The sequence below is a fragment of the Notechis scutatus genome, chromosome 2 (assembly GCF_049901735.1).
Source record: "Notechis scutatus isolate UNSWTSFEM ecotype Mainland chromosome 2, rNotScu1.2, whole genome shotgun sequence".
Taxonomy (NCBI): Eukaryota; Metazoa; Chordata; class Lepidosauria; order Squamata; family Elapidae; genus Notechis; species Notechis scutatus.
Genome location: NC_142010.1, coordinates 193,472,467 through 193,489,735, shown reverse-complemented (window position 1 = coordinate 193,489,735; position 17,269 = coordinate 193,472,467). Strand labels below are relative to the sequence as shown.

The following is a 17,269-nucleotide window of genomic DNA, read 5'->3' as shown; positions in this document are numbered from 1 at the left end:
TTATGCACAGTCCAGCCTTTAGTGGGCATTTTTAAAACTATTAGTATATATTTTTCAAGCAGTTATCCTTGTGTACTTAGCTTCTTCTTATAGAGGAACCAAAGGCTCATGAAACAGGCATGAAAGATTGGCCTCATTTTGCTCATGCTAACAAGAATTCAACTGCTGATCTTCTAAAAAACAGGCTAATTTGCACAATTCAGCATGTTGCATCTTATATTTGACATTTTATACATACCAGTAGTACAGAGCCGGGGGGGGGGACGTCCCTTGTGACCCCTTTCTGTGCTGATCATAGTCTAATTGTCTGCTTGTCCTTGTGGTTGCAGGTTGATCTCAGAGCCACTGATGTCAAGCTAATGCGACAGCTCCTGATCATCAATGAAAGCATTGAATCCATCAAGTGGATCATTGAGGAGAAAGGAACCATCACCAGCAGGGGCAGCAGCTTGAGTGGCAGCCTCTGTAGTTTGTTGGGCAGCCAAGATACCTCCTTGAGAGGCAGCTACAACAGCTTGCAAGACTGTAGTGATGGACTGGATGGGATATCAGTGGGAAGTTACCTGGACACTTTGGTGGACGATATCCCTGGACAGCAAACTCCTTCAGATGTGGACCAGTTCAGTGACTCTTCTCTCATAGATGACTCACAGCCCCTACATAAACTTCCCAAGATGGAATCCAACGAGTACTACTGTTTTGGTTAATAAACCGAAGATCTACAAGAGACACACGTGCACTTGTATTTATGATTCCTCTATGCTGCTATTTGATGTAAGCATTTTTAAAGCACCTTTAGCAAAGATAATGTACTTTAAATTTGCTCTCCTCTCTCTCAGTTGCTGCTCCTAGATCTTATTCTCCTTTCTTCCTGGATGGTTGCCCTCCTTTTGTTATCTTAATTTATTGTGATTTCTTTCTCCTTTTTTATAAAATCCCATTTGACTTCTTTTTTATAAAAAATAAAGATAAAGGATATTTATCTGCATTCCTAAGTGCATGAATGAATTTTTAGCTAATTCTGCATCTTGAGGACAATAAAACACTTCCATTATCTGAAGATTGGATATAGTGTTGGCTGATGATAATTTCAGGTGTGATTATTATTTAAACACCTTTCATTTGGGGCATTCAACCAAAAGAAGCTTACCAAATGTGAGATTAGTAATGCAACTTTTCTTCTTATAAGCTTATACAGCAAGATACAAAAGGAAAATAGATTTGGGAGAAAGAGAGAGAGAAGTTATAATTAAAAATATAAAACTTTTCATAGCTCAGCGGGGAGTTGTCAAGCAAAATATTTCACTGATAATATTAGGAAAGCTCTGACATTTGGAAACTTCAACAGGTCTGTAAGTACTGATGCTGGACTTGTAAAAGTGGTGGAGACATTGTTGAAAATGTTCCACTGTTTATATAGGGACACACACACACACACACACACACACACACACACATACACACACTCAATTAAAGGGTTGTCTATGATCTATAAACCAGAAACTCTTGGAACTCTCTGGCAAGAAAGAGTTAGCCTTTTTCTCTTAGCCTTCTGTGGTGAAGGAAATTCTGATTTAAGGTTGCTTCAATAGTACATCACTTACTGAGTTTTAAATTACAAGGATGAGATTTGGATTTGTCCTGTTCATAACTATGAAGTAGAGTCAGTTGAGTAGAAAAGGTTATTTAGCAAAAAGATAGATAGATTCTGAATATTGTATGTACTCATCTACAACCAAGAATTTTAGGTGCCAAAATCAACCTAAAAAATAGTACACCTTATCCATGGTTAGATTGATTGATTGCTAGAGGAGAAGGTGGAAGGCCTAGAGCAGAGGTCAGCAACACATGGCTCTGGAGCCACATGTGGCTCTTTCATCCCTCTGCTGCAGCTCCCTGTCACTGGTGGGCGCCACAATTTTGAGAGGAGCTTCTGGTTTGAGGGGGAAGCACGGCATGCGAGGGGGAGACTATGGCAAGGGGCAGGTTTTCTGATCAGCTCCACAATTGATAGAGCTTTTGGTTAGGACAGGTTATGGAAAAAGGATGCCACACTAGAAGGAGACTCTATGGTGGGGGAATCAGACTTCCAGTTGGCAGAGGAAAAAGGATGCCGTGCTAGGAGGAGACTCTATGGTGGGGGAACTGGACTTCCGGTTGGCTCCAGAATTGAATGGGGGGCTTCCGGTTAGGACCTTTGTAGCTCTTTGAGTGTTTAAGGTTGCTGACCCCTAGTCTAGAGGCACATCTAACCACTCTTGAGTCTCATCCATGAAAATGAGGAAATTTTCAGAAAGACATATGTCTATATTCAAATTAAATGCAGTGAGGAAGAAACAACTACAATGAAAAATGGAGTCCTAAAAGAAAGACCAATGGCAACATATCACTCAGAGGACCCAAAAAAGAGTGTCCATGCCACTGAAGTGAACAATCAATTTTGTATCTTTCCCCTGGAAGAAAGCAAGCAAGCAAGCAAGCATATGAAGTAGGGTCTTCATCAAATATTCCAGTGATAGAAAGAAAAGTAGTTCAGTCTGTCACAAAGAGGAAGAATCTGTCAGTTCGCCAAAAAGAAAAGGGCATGTGGTGATTGGTGACTTCTGAGAGGAATAGAATCAGCCATTTGTAGATCAGACAATTATCAAGAGAGTTATGTTGTTTCCCAGGTGCAAAAAACAAACTTGTGACAAAGAGGCTTATCCAAATAATCAAGCCCACTGATTGTTATCCATCTCCTCTTTCACATTGGGATAAACAATATAACAAAAAAAGAACCTAAATATATATATTAAGGGAGTATGAGCAGCTAGGCAAGAAGCAGGAGTGGGCTTCAAAAATATCAGCAACCGGTTCTCTGCCTGGTTGCTGGGTGGGTGTGGCCATGGTGGGCGTGGTCTAATTGGCCTCCTGCACCACAGGGGGGGGGGGCATTTTCACCCTCCCCAGAGGTTCCAGAGGCAAAAATGGCCTCCCAGAGGCCCTCTGGAGACTGAAAACAGGCTCTTTTCCGGCCTTCCAGAGCCTCTGGGAGACCTGTTTTTCACCCACCCTGAACTTCCATGCGGGCCCTGTGCTTACCTGGCATCCAAATGGGCCACATGGGGACTCCTGGGAGGGGCAGGCAGGTGGGGTCAACCAGGGGTGGGATTTGCCAGTTCAACAAACTGGCCATAAAACTATATATGGGTTCGCCCGAACTGGGGGAAACTGGTAGCAGCCCACTCTTGGCAAGAAGGCAAAAGAGTTAGGAACACAGGTGGTGTTTCATTTGTATTTCTGATGCCCAATGAGAGAACAGAAGATTTTATAGCTGAGTTATCTACAAATACATATGGTAATACTTTTTAAAATTATCCATACATCTTGTGTAGACTCAGGTATAAGTCCATCCATGAATAAACGGACCCTCAAATTTTAACCAAAAGACCATTAAAAAAATAAGCCAACTGTGAAAATTCATTCAAACAATTGAGGATTAGCTTATCCATGGTATTTTGGTTAACAATTTGAGGAATAGCTTATCTGAAGATAGGCATATACAACAGTGGTCCAATTTTTTTTACTACTGGTTCTGTGGACATAGATTGATGGGTGTGGCAGGGGAAGGATACTGTAAAAGCACGAGTCAGAGGTGGTATTTGCTGGTTCTCTGAACTACTCAAAATTTCCGCTACCGGTTTTCCAGAACTGGTCAGAACCTGCTGAATACCACCTCTGATATACAGTACATAAGTTCATGTATAATACATGTCCATCGTCTAGCTAGCTTGTCAAAGAAATTGTGGTGTCAACTTTTATTATAGCTTTTGCTGGGCAGTAAAAGTCCACTTATATTGTCAAATAAAAGTAAAGAAAGTAGCAGAATAGCTACTTTCAACTAGCCATTAATCTCAAGGATGAATTTGCTCTTGCTTTTTGTCTTAAGCGACACAGGGAAGAAAATTTTTATCCATTCACTTTACTGATTGTCCATTCCTTCTACTTTTCAGTCTTTCAAGAACTGTATCCTATATATCTGTTGGCCCCTAGTTATATTTATAGCCACAGTTAACATAATAAAAATCTATACCTAGTTAAACTCTCGGTGTTTGTTTGTAGCCTTCAGCTGGGTGAAATGGTGTGCCGTAGGAAAAGTGTTTGTATCATGTTCATGATTTAATTAGGGCAATCGCTGGAACCCTGACACAACGTACTCAAATGTGCCACCTTAAAGAATGCATCCAAAATCTGGGATCCATTACTTCCATGGAATTAAAATTTGGCAAAATTGTGGTCACCACTGCACCTTCCAACTATACAGTATATCCCAGATATTTTCACTATCTTCAGTTACAGTCTTTGGGCAAAAAGACTTTATCTTAACACTAATATATCTTTTTTTCATTTCCATCTTCTATCTCTCAGATATAGGATTCATCATGCCACCAAGAACATATCTTTGGGGCAAGTCTATAAGCCATTAAGAATGGGTAAAGAAATGTAAATATATTTCTAATAATAGTTATTTCTTTAAAACATTTATAAGTAAATGTTTAATTTTTTAAAAAAAATATTTATATAGCCACCCATTATATCAAACTCTGGGCAACTCCCAATCAAGAATTTAACCTATGTAAAATAAAACAACCTAAAAACTATATTAACAAAACACAATAACAGAGTTGGGAGGGACCTTGGAGGTCTTCTAGTCCAACCCCTGCTCAGGTAAAAACCCTATACCATTCCAGGCAACTGGTTGTCCAATCTCTTCTTAAAAACTTCCAGTGTTGGAACATTCACAACTTCTGAAGTCAAGTTGTTCCACTGATTAATTGTTCTAATTTAGACTGTTTCTAAAATCTCAACATCTTTTTTATATCGTGCCAACCAAAACTGGATGCAGTATTCTAAGTGTGGTCTTACCAAGGCCAAGTGGTATTAACACTTCATGTGATCTTGATTCTATTTCTCTGCTAATGCAGCCTAGAACTGTGTTGGCTTTTTAAAAAATTAAATTAAAATTAAAACTATTAAAGCCATAAAAAAACAAACATTGATATCCAGTTTAGTTTCTAAGACACAGTCACCTCTCCCTTATCCCAGCAACTGGGGGAAGAGCCAAGTCTCCAGTGTGTTTTTTGGGAAGATTAAGGGGGTAAGGGCCTGCCAAACTTAAACTATGAAAGTTTTTTATAGGATAGGGGAAAGGTAGCTCCCATGAGGTGGTAATTTTTAAGGGAAGACTGCCCATCGTATCTAATCTGGTAGGATGGGTAGATGTTTTTAGGCAAAGTTGGTCCCGCAGATAATCTAGGGTTTACAGGGTTTTAAAGGTAATCACCTTGAATTGCACCCAGAAGGAAACTGGAAGCTAGTGCAACTATTATTCTAGAAATCTAAAATACCTAGAATTATAGGAGCGTTCCACTGAAGACATCCCAACCAGCTCCTTCACTTTCACATTATTTTCCCCTGATTCTTCTGCCTCTCTTCTTCTTCTTGCCTGTTTATATCCTCCCTGCTAAGTTTACTCATCTTGCAATAATTCTGTTCTTTTTCCTTTAGGCCTTTGGGGAAACAATCCACATTTTGTAAAGATAAAGAGTGTTTCAACTTTTAACTTTTGCTCTTGGTATCCATAAAATTGTCGGTCCTCCCACCTTTTTTTTTTTAACAATGTCTGTCAATTAGGTTGTTAACACACTGGCTTAATGTAATAATTATGTAAACTTAACTGGCCTATTGTCCATACTTCCTTTTTACTATCTGGCAGTCAATAAATACAAAAACCAAGTCGGTCTTTAGAAAACCACCCACTTTCTGGAAATTCTGGAGTTCTATAAAATCACTTATTCAGGAACAAACCCACCAACTAATTACTACTTCTGCCTTTAAAATTTAGTTCGGTTGAGAATCCATCCAAATCAGCTGGAAAGAAAAAAAAACCAGTGATGTAAGGTTAAAATAAGCATATTCAGGTATAAGAAGTTATGGGTTTTAATCCTAGATAACTCAAGGTCTGAACTGAAACGAGTTTCTTTAGAGCACAAATAACATTCATGGGTGTGGACCATCTTTGTGGAAATACAAACCATTCAAAACTCCAGCATGTTATTTTTGGCCTTTCATACAACTGAATTTAAAGCTTTGGAAAAGAAAAAGAAAAAAAACCACCGAATTTGGCAAGAGGAAAATAAGAAGATGTGCTCAAATTTCCACTTCTGTTTATTCTAAGGGAGAGGGATCTTATATTTAGGGAGACCCACCCCTTATTTACATTCACACGTTGGCTGCCTTTCATTATCATAAGCGTCATAGGAATGAGCCTAACATGACTTGGCTCATTCACACTCTTCTCTCCCCCCCCCGTCCCCAAAAATATATTTGAAAGTGCCCAATCACTCATTTGAAGAATGTAGTACAATCTAAACCTGACACTGGGAATAACAACATCTTGAAACAATATCAAACCCTGTCCTATAAAGTTAAACAATGGATTTTTTTAAAAAAAGTAAGGCGAATCATAGTTTAGGTTTTAGGTTTTTTTAGAGCTTAACTATGATTAATTGAAATTGAAAACCATCCCTTTTACATGCATGTTTGGGGTGGTGCACCTGCGGGAAAGAAAGAGCTTCAAACCATATCAATTCAGCCAAAGTTAGCTTTCGTCCTGTCACCCCAGGCTTAATCTGTCCAAATCAAGCTATAAAAACGTATGTGCTACATCCACCCATCATTCTAAATCCTGATTTCCTTTAGTCTTGCTAACAAAGTAATCTTGTCTGATTTGTCCGTTTCCTGTTTTTCTCTTTTTTTAAAATCTGTAATTGTTCTCTAATCTCTGATCAGAGGCTTGTGTGGAGAACCCAAGAATAGGCCCCAACAAGGCCAGGTATCTCCAAATAAACCACATGCTCTTTCACATCTAAGTCAGAGGTGGTATTCAGCAGGTTCTGACCAGTTCTGGAGAACTGGTAGAGGAAATTTTGAGTTGTTCAGAGAACCGGCAAATACCACTTCTGGAGATTTTAAAGTATCCTTCCCCTGCCATGCCCACCAAGCCACGCCCACAGAACCGGTAGTAAAAAAAATTGAATCCCACCACTTATCTAAGTTGCCACTATGTTCAATGAATGAGGATAAATACTAGTTTGAAAATGCAGTTCAACATCAAGCCGTGCCTTACTTTCCCAACTGATATACAAACACCTTTGTTCATTCTTTGCGCCTGACCTCTATGTCATTCTATGTCCATTCTATTTGCAAGGTCCTCTTTGCGACTGTGCCTTTCCAAACACTAACTACATGCAGCCTTTCAAGCTTCTGTGAAGATGTATATAGCCCCAGCAGCTGTGGGTGGCTGATGTGCCAATGCCAGCAGCAAGGGAAGGCACTGCTGTACATCTAGGTCCTGGGCCGCTTCACTTTAATGTTTGCTGCTGTAGGAGAACAATTCTAACCTATACATTATCAAAAGATGCATTTTCAGCCATCCTCTTAAGGCAACTATGTCCCCTGTGGACTTCAACTCCCAGAATTTTTGAGCTAATATGCTCTGCTGGCTAGGAATTCTGGGAGTTGAAGTCCACAGGTCATAAAGGGGATATAGTTGCCCACCTATGTTCTGGAGATTTCCCACTCCCTTGGTGTTAGCAAGAAATAATAAAAATCACCAGTTACAAAAGACTGTCATGTTTACTGTAGCAACAGGGAGTGCAAGAACATTTTGCCCCAAGCAATCACTGCTGCTTTTTCTTAAATTAATGGTGATAAAAACAAGCCCCGGGGAATTGCATTCATTACTTAATTTTAGCTTTCAGCATGATTTCAAATTCAGTTTGCAGTAACAAGAGAGGAAGGCATCATACCCTTTCCCTTGTTTATGGGGAAAAAAATATCACGAACCAGTAAGGGCTCCCCACCCATTTCTGAGGTTTTGGCCTCTCGATTGTGCTGTGTTTTGAAAAGAGCACGTCTATCTGAAAAGAACTATTTTCATATGTGCATGTTACATTCATATGTAACGTGAATAGGGAACCTTTTAAAATGAAATAAATTCTCCAACTTAGTTAAAGCTCTTATACTACGTACTTCCACGGAACAAATGCTGGATTATCAGGCCATATCAACCCTACACAGAAATTGTCTAAAAGAAGTCTGTGGAGATTCTCAGTCATCCAGGACATGGTTGTCCCAAAGGTGCTTATTCTGGAGGGAACTGGGCCTTTTTTTCCTTTGAAGATTTCCTTCGCTTCTCATCCAAGAAGCTTCTTCAGCTCTGACAGCATAGTGGGGAATGGAAGATCTGTAAGGAATAAATCCTTTCATTCCCCACTATCCTGTCAGAACTGAAGAAGCTTCTTGGATGATAAGCGAAATGTCTTCAAAGAAAAAACAAGAAGAAGTCCAGTTGCCTTCAGAATAAGCACCTTTGGGATATCTCAAGGAAGAATACATGGGAGAGGAGAGGAGAGGAGAGGAAAGGAGAGGAGAGGAGAGGAAAGGAAAGGAAAGGAAAGGAAAGGAAAGGAAAGGAAAGGAAAGGAAAGGAAAGGAAAGGAAAGGAAATCCCCTCAATAAACTCAGCTTGCAGACATATTACTTTTCTAAGGCATATAGTTGCTCACGATGGGTATCATGTAAATTTAATAAATAATTTTTTTAATAAAAGTTTTTATTGATTTTAACGACAAACAAAAACACATAAAACATAACATAAAAACATCATCATTCTTCATATTTACAGACAGTGTATCGGTTGGTTTACCACTCCTTTTTGTGCATCCATTTCATAGTCATCATAATAATTATGTTACATAATAACTCATATTATCGATCAACAATTATATATCCTAATATCATTATTAAACAATCATTTGACTATAATTTTACTAATTCATACTTAAGCGAGATAACTGTAATTTAGTTACTTTATTTTATAACAAATCATAAAATCATACCAAGTCTATCTTAATAAAATATTCTAAAAATGTTATCAAGACCAAGAAAAAATGTATATTCATTATTTCCTAAATTTCTAACTATTCTATTATTATATTGTATTATCTAACCATTGATAAAAAAGATCCCAAACTTCATAAAATTGTTTATCTTCTTGTTCTTGTTTAAATATTTTTAAACAATATAGGGCTCCTATGTATCAACAAATGCTTGTTGGGGGCAAAGAAAACATTTACCTATCCCAGGTCCTTGGAAAGGACTCGGTTTGGTTAAATTGCCAATCCAGTCTGAATATCTGGCTGACTGTGTGACAAACCTATAATAAACCTTGGTTTCATTATTGGCCACTTTGGGGTATCTTGATGTAGCAGCATGGTCCACTGGCATAGCTAGTAAGAAGGGCATTAGAGAATAAAGTCTAACTTAATTTTCCTGGCTGAGATATGGTAAGAAAAGTTCCATTTTTATAACATTCTGTCTTAGACTTGTCTGGAATGGTATAAGATATATGGTATTTGCTTGAGCAGGGGGTTGGACTAGAAGACCTCCAAAGTCCCTTCCAACTTTATTATCCGTTAAACTGTTAAACATAATGATTTCTCCCCATGTGGAACTTTTATACAATCTCAAGCGCGAACACAGTGGCAGGCATCTAAATATGTAAACAATACTGTTTTTTCTGTCTTACGGCTGCTAAGCAAATATTTGTTTAGCGTAATTAGATCCTATGCAGGGAGATGACATATGTTTCATGGAACTTTGGGACTTAAGCTGAAGACCTTTTATGTGGTTTCTGACCTTTGAATGCTGTTATGATAAATAGTATTAAGATTGTTTCAAGGGTGAAATTTAAGCAGTCTATCACAGTACTAATTAACTGATGTCTCTCTCTTTTATTTATATTTATTAAGAATTTGATAGGAAGTAAAATACAAATCTAAAGAAAAATAAAGACAGTAGAAAAAGGTACAAGAAAAGAAAGAAAACAATCTACTATATTTACTTTAAATATTACATTTATTTATTAAATAAAGTAATGAAATATAATAGCTCCCGACCTTCTCTTCCACATATAATTACAATCTTACTTTCATCCTCTTAGATGTTATACAAATTCCTTCAACCACTCGCATCACAGTTAATCCTCAGATTCATAAATTATCATTTTTCTTCTTTCAGCAGAGTACATATGAAGTTCCCAGCCCTTCAGAAGTTTGTGTTGGTTTATTTCTCTGACCAAACATGTCAGCTTTGCCATTTTGCCAAGTTCTGACATTTTCATAATTCATTCCTCTGAGGAAATTTCATTATTCTTCCATTGTTGAACATATATTTATTTTGCTGCTGTTATCGTATACAAAATCAATCTTCCATGAGTTTTTTCTAATTCATTACCCATAAATTACCCATAATTCCAATAAAAAAGAATTCTGGTATCTTCAGAATATTTATCTTTAAAATCTTTTGCATCATCACAAATTAGTATCAAAAATTTCTTAGTTTTTTCACAAGTCCATCGTGCATGACAAAATGTCCCTCATGTTATTTTACTTTTCTGTCTTAGTTTGAAATACCTTTATTCATGCTGATAATTCTTCTGGTGTCATATAAATAAAATGTCATTTTATTTAAATAATTATTTTAAATTGTGACAGTGTACATTTAAATAGCAATTGCCCACATACCCTATCAAGTATCTACCTACAGTATATATCATATCCAAAATTAATAGCCAGAAGTGCAATCTTTTATCATGCGATCTTTAACCTGTTTTTCTTTTGTTTCAAGTCTTAACAGACATATATACATTTTTTTCTTTTATATACTCATCATTTGTACACAATTTAACTTCAAATTCCATTTCATGTAGGACTAATGAACTGACTTCTCTTGGGACAAAAATGTCAACATGGGCAAGAGGAGAATGTCAACTTCCCATGGGCAAGAGGGCTCTTCAAAACATGTACATTCTATATTATAAGAAGTCTGTCCTTTCTGTCACCACTCAATCTGGTATTCATACATTTATTATCCAGGTTTACATCCTACTCCAGTCTGGCAGCTCTCAGCAGCTTACAAAGATCCCATAGTAGAGAAAACAAACACCAGAAAGAATAAATAATATCCAACTTAATGTGCCTACACTCCAGGGAATGAAATGAATGACATTCCATGATGTCCTCAGACGCCCTTTGGAAAAGTCAGGTTTTCAAGTTTGTTTAAAAGTTTAATAAGGAGTAGGTGAACTGGGTCAAAAAAGCAGCAGCCTATTTTTCTGTCCTTTTAAACTTTATACATGGCTGTGTGCCAACCCTTTCTGCTGGTGCTTCTGTGAATTGTTAGAGTGACTCCATGTTCTTCATGAAATGTTTGCTTGTTTCTTCCTGGGGGCCCTTTCTCTCTGGAAACCTAAAAATTGCATATAATGTGACTTCCCACTGACTGCTAAACACAACGCCCCAACAGGGTTGAAGGGAGAAGATCATAGGCTGAGACCATCTGCTCTTTCAGTCTTTTCTTTGGATCACGCCATGCCATACCCTGGCCAAAGATCCATTTTTGCTAGAGATCTGTCTTCGGTCTCTGCCATTTTTCCCCTCTGCTGTAAGTTTTCATCTGGAAAAAAAATATTTGGTATTAAGTTGAGTAGCTTCCATACAAGGGTTTTTGATATGCTGTTGTTCTGTCTTATTCCAGGGAATTCCAGAGGAAGTTTATTTATAACATTCTTTTGGGGAGTTTTCCCACTGCTTTTTTCAGGATGTAGGTTATTTCTTTGACCATATCAGTTAAGCGCTAATGGACTATGATTTTGCCTCAGACATAAAATAATTCAACTTAGCTAGGGTTATTTAATTTTAGTTTTGGTGAACTGCTATAGAAGTTGTAAAGAAACTTAGGGACATACACTCAAAAAAGTAAAGAGGCAGCCATGGCTATGTGAAGTCCCAACTTTTATTTAAGTATGTTGCATGTATTACACATGCAAAAAATGGGTAAAATTCCCACCCACCAACTTGATATTTCTGATTCCACCTCTTCAGAAACTGCCCAAAGAGATCTTTACAAGGTGAATACACTATCTTACAAAACTAATTGCATGAGATAGAAAACATTTAGCTGAAATTTAAATTAATAACAGCCTTATCTTTTCAGCCTTATCTTATGCTGGTTGAGTCAATCAAATGACCAACACTGCATCGAAGGCTAAAAAACAATATGGATGAAAAAAATATTTTCCTGAGCTTATAGAGTTTTGTGGGAACTAATATAATATGTCAGAAATAGAGGTGGTATTCAGCAGGTTCTGACCAGTTCTGGAGAACCGGCAGTGGAAATTTTGAGTAGTTCGGAGAACCGGCAAATACCATATCTTCCCCTGCTACTCCCACCAAGCCACAACCACAGAACCGGTAGTAAAAAAAATTGAATCCCACCACTGGTCAGAAAGACTTTAGTCTATGACAGGGTTGCTTACATTGAAATGCTCACAAGTTTCTGTTGCTTTTCAGCTTCTAAATCTATTCAAATAACAACACAAAACTAAATTTACTCAGATAACAGCATAAAAACAACATGAGCTTAGAAACCCTTATCAAACAATCCGGGAAAATATCAGAGGAATGTGAACAACAGAGATTACTTTAAATTGTTCCATTTTCCTTTTATTTCTAAAAACAGCTTGGCTACAATTTTATTGCCTCAGCCCTCTTGTGAATGTCAGAGAATATATCATCCTCCCCATGGCATTTAATCAACACTACTTCTCAAGACAAAGATGTGCAAAAATTGATCTGAGTGAGACCATGGCTTGTTAATACTTTCACTCATTTAGTCACAACTAAAAAGCACCACAAGGATGGATAAGGATGCTGTAATTAATAACCAGTCCTATTCAGTAAAAGCTGTGATTAGTTCATTTATTATCGTATCCCTTTAGAACAGGGGTCCCCAACCACCGGTCCGTGGACCGGTGCCGTCCACGGAACAACTCCTACCGGGCGGGCTTGCTGGCGCCGCCATCTTTTTCATGAAAGTGCTTCCGGTGAGCTTTTCGGGTAGAAAGCTCACCGGAAGCACTTTTCATCAAAAAGATGGCGGCGCCCAGCTGATGCCGGTACCAGGCGCGGCGCCCAGCTGATGCCGGTACCAGGCTGCGGCGTCAAAAAGGTTGGGGATCACTGCTTTAGAAGAAATAGGAAGAAATTGTGGAGGTCAAACAATTGGAAGGCAGACTCATGACTTCTCTTACTTTTTTTTTCATTGTATTAATATACAGCATGGAATTGACATTTAATATTTTATATTTTCAAGATTGCCATCAGGTACAGAGACTGGCATTTACCTGCTGCAAGACAAAGAAGAAATGGGACTGTGGAGCAAGATTGGCTACTGTCACTGGCAAGCCATGGAAAGTATCTGGAGATTGGATATACCTAGAATGGCTATTAGGGGCCTTTCTTGTATGCTCTGTAATAGAAGTGCAGTTCAGGTTACCAGGTAAACGTATATGTGTCAATAACTCTGCCTCTTTCTTCCCATGATTCCCAGGAATTAGTTTGCCTGAACAACTTGTCTCCAGAGGTTGTGAATGCTCCAACACTGGAAGTTTTTAAGAAGAATTTGGATAACCTTTTGTCTGAAGTGGTGTAACATTTCCTGCCTAAGCAGGGGGTTGGACTAGAAGACCTCCAAGGTCCCTTCCAACTCTGTTATTCTATTCTATATTGAATGGGAGTTCCATTCTTCAGGTGATCTATTTGAATAGGATGCCGGAGAATACAGAAAAAGCCTTCCCCCTTGCCACTAAAATTATAATCATAATGGAGTAAATAACTAACAATGTGCTGCTCTTGTACCACATTCACATTTTCATACCTTATGCTACCATCACAGTTTTTATAACAGGATTGGCTGGAAGTGAGATTTTATTAAATTTTAGTTAAAATTCTAATTATATTTTGCTTCTCCGACACTAGTTCTGACACTTCCTATATTAAAACAGAAAGAATCTAAAATGTTAATAATGAGAAGTTATGCAATCAAAATTTGGTGAGACAACTTGACAGATCCAAGAAACTACTTAAAAGGATTTGGAACATATCTGGGACTACAAAATTGTCCACTATTGAAGAAGGGTGTTTTTTCACCACACATTACCTGATTTACACTTGCCTTAATAGAACACCCAACCCAACAGTATCCAAGGGTGGGATTCTACAGGTTCGCCCCTATTCGCTAGAACCGGTTGTTAACATTCTGAGCAGTTTGGAGAACCGGTTGTTAGAAGAAATTACTGGCCTAATCCTGTAAGGAAGGCAGGAAGGAAACATTCTGGTATTGCTTTCAGAAACTGCCTCTCCGTTAACCCTTATTACATTCTTGGCAGGACTAGACTTCCTGTCTCAGGAACGTCTCTGGAGTTTTTTCCCCCTCCTTTGCTGGTACTTTGCTTGTGTGGAGTGACCATTCAAAGTTACAGTGACACTTAAAAAAGTGACTTATAACCATATTTCACACTTACAACTATTGAAGCATCCCCACAATCACAAGAGGCCAGGCAAGGAGATGCGTGCCTCGATGTGAGTGATGTTGAGTTGGCCACGCCCAGCCAGTCACATTACCACCAAGCCACGCCCACCAACTAAGCCACGCCCACAGAACCAGTTGTTTAAAAAGTTGAATCCCACCCCTGACAGTATCCATACCTCTACCATTAAATGTCCATTATTAGATAAAAACAAATGTTTTTATCCCACTTCATCAAGTATAGTCAGATTTTTGTCTAAATATGTCATAGGTAAATGTTATTCATAGATATTACAGGTACTATGTCACAAAAACACTTTCTGGCTTTACCTCTGTATCATCTTAACTTCTTTAAATATGCGACTATAGTGAAGAATGTCAAATGTACATAAGAATCTGAATGTTATGGAATTAAATTTTTTCCAACAATTCATCCTATTCCTATTTTATACTTCACTGATGTCACATAGCACATAGAGATTAACCAATTTACAAACCTGGCAAACCTGGAATTATGATTTCTGACAAATCAACATTCATGCCAGTAGTTACTAGTGCATGGAGTTTGGCCACTGCTATTCATTCTCTTGGGAATTTTTCAGAAAGATGTCTTGCTTCTATCCCAAGTTCTTTCTAGTGATCTAATAACATAATTATCAACCAGGTAATGAAGTGTGAATGGACACTGGAATGTGCAATGCAGAGAAGAACATTCTAAGGTGCAGTCACAAAGAACAAAGAGCAATTCATCCCATTTATTAATGATCCACGTCCCTTCCCAGCAAGTCATTTCAACAGCATATGATAATAAAAGACTTCAGTCAGACACACTTGACAAATACAACACATTGTTGGATGGCGGCCATGTTGTCTGAAATAAATGTTCAATTCTTCTCTCTTTTTCTTCTCTTTTTCTTTTTGTCATTAGTATTCATACAACTAGGTCTGGAAGCCAGGTGCATTCAACCTTCCCACAATGTGATTTTATCAGATGCAGATCTTGAAGGACTTTTGGCATGAGTTCTGAGAATGAGAGGGTCTTTCTGGAGAAATGGGAAACGTTGAAAGAAAAGACCAAAGGGTATAAATCAGCTAGCATCAGCCTTGGTCATAGACAGTGCTGGATCTGGTTCATCTGGCATATCAAAACTAAAAGTGGGGGGGGAAACAGAACCTAAATGATCTGGTCCAGAGAGAGAAAGTCATCAAAAGACATACCAGGAGGTACATTTCATCAGCTGAGTTGGGCCACAACTCAGAAATTGGTGGAGCAAGACAAACCTAAATTAAAATTGTTTTGATTTAATTAAATGCAGTTAACATGATGACTCCCCTTCACTTGTTTCATATTTTACCCTTCCTGAGACATTAAAAATGACTATTGTCCACAACACCGCTTTGTATTTTGAGCTATGCTTCAAAAAAGCTTTCTACTCTTTGTATTTTTTTTTGTAAGGGTGAAAATGGGGAACTGCAGGGCCCATCCAAGCCATAACCTAGAGAACTTTACATAGCAGCCTAAAGAAAAAGAAATATTATTCCACTTCCTAGTGTGGCATGCCTTCTAAATAAGTAGTGCCTTTCCTGTGCAAATAAGATTAGCACACACACAGTATGTAGGCCAATGCTTTTTCTTGAATATTCTATTTATTCAGTCAAATCAAGGAACGTATTGCTGGGGTGATCAATGCACAATAATAAAGTAATAGAAGAGCAAATAATAGAAGAGCAAAGATATGCATAAATGAACAATTGTCCAGTTATATTATTCAAGAAAAGCCTAATTTTACCCAGAGTTATGATATATTGTTGTATGTTTCCAATGAGTGACATCTCCTAGCCAATATTGATTCATCTAGAAAAAAACCTAAATAGTCAGGCTTCATTAGTATATAATTGGGAAATCAGTAGGCAATTCCAGGTTTATAGGCAAAATTGAAAAATATCTCTAGCTCATCTTGAAGAAGGAAGCAATGATGTATCATTCTGTAATCTGCCTACTGTACATAGGTATCAGGAACTGAGTTTCTCTTTACCTTTCATCCAGGGAATTAGAAAATGTTCAATCTGGAGTTTTGCCCTGAATTTATTTGGATATGCCAGTTTTGTAATTTAATTTTTAAAAAATCTTAATGTCCTCATAGCAAAGACTTAATGGGTCCAAAAATGCATTATTTAATGAATAGAAATAATTAATGTAATTATTTTAAGTGTGTCTCCAACTGGAGTAATAATGAATTGTTAACCAATTTTTGGATACATGCATATACTGTAAGAATAGTTTTCTTAATTGTACGCAGGGGTGGGATTCTACCAGTTTGCACCTATTCGCTAGAAACGGTTGTTAACATTCAAAACAGTTCAGAGAACCAGTTGTTAGAAGAAATTACTGGCCTAATCCTGTAAGGAAGGAAGGAAGGAAGGAAGGAAGGAAGGAAGGAAGGAAACATTCTGGTGTTGCTTACAGAAACTGCCTCTCCGTTAACCCTTATTACATTCTTGGCAGGACTAGACTTCCTGTCTCAGGAACTTCTCTGGATTTTTTTCCTTCCTTTGCTTGTGTGGAGCGACCATTCAAAGTTACAATGGCACTGAAAAAAGTGACCATTTTCCACATTTACGACTGCTGCAGCATCCCCACAGTCATGAGAGGCCAGGCAAGGAGATGCATGCCTCCATGTGAGTGATATTGAGTTGGCCACACCCAGCCAATAACATGACCACCAAGCGATGTCCACCCAGTCACATCATCACCAAGCCATGCCCACCGCCTAAGCCACGCCCACAGAACCGGTTG

At 38.1% G+C, this 17,269-nt stretch overlaps 1 protein-coding gene across 1 annotated transcript in view; it reads left to right on the top strand.

Annotated features, from left to right (window-relative positions):
• LURAP1L (leucine rich adaptor protein 1 like) overlaps positions 1-1,057 on the top strand; it is a 33,322-nt gene extending 32,265 nt beyond the window's left edge. The window contains exon 2 of the mRNA XM_026671722.2: positions 330-1,057. Coding sequence (XP_026527507.1) covers positions 330-707 — 378 coding nt within the window. The 3' untranslated portion in view covers positions 708-1,057. The remainder of the gene's footprint in view (positions 1-329) is intronic.
• Positions 1,058-17,269: the final 16,212 nt, after the last annotated feature.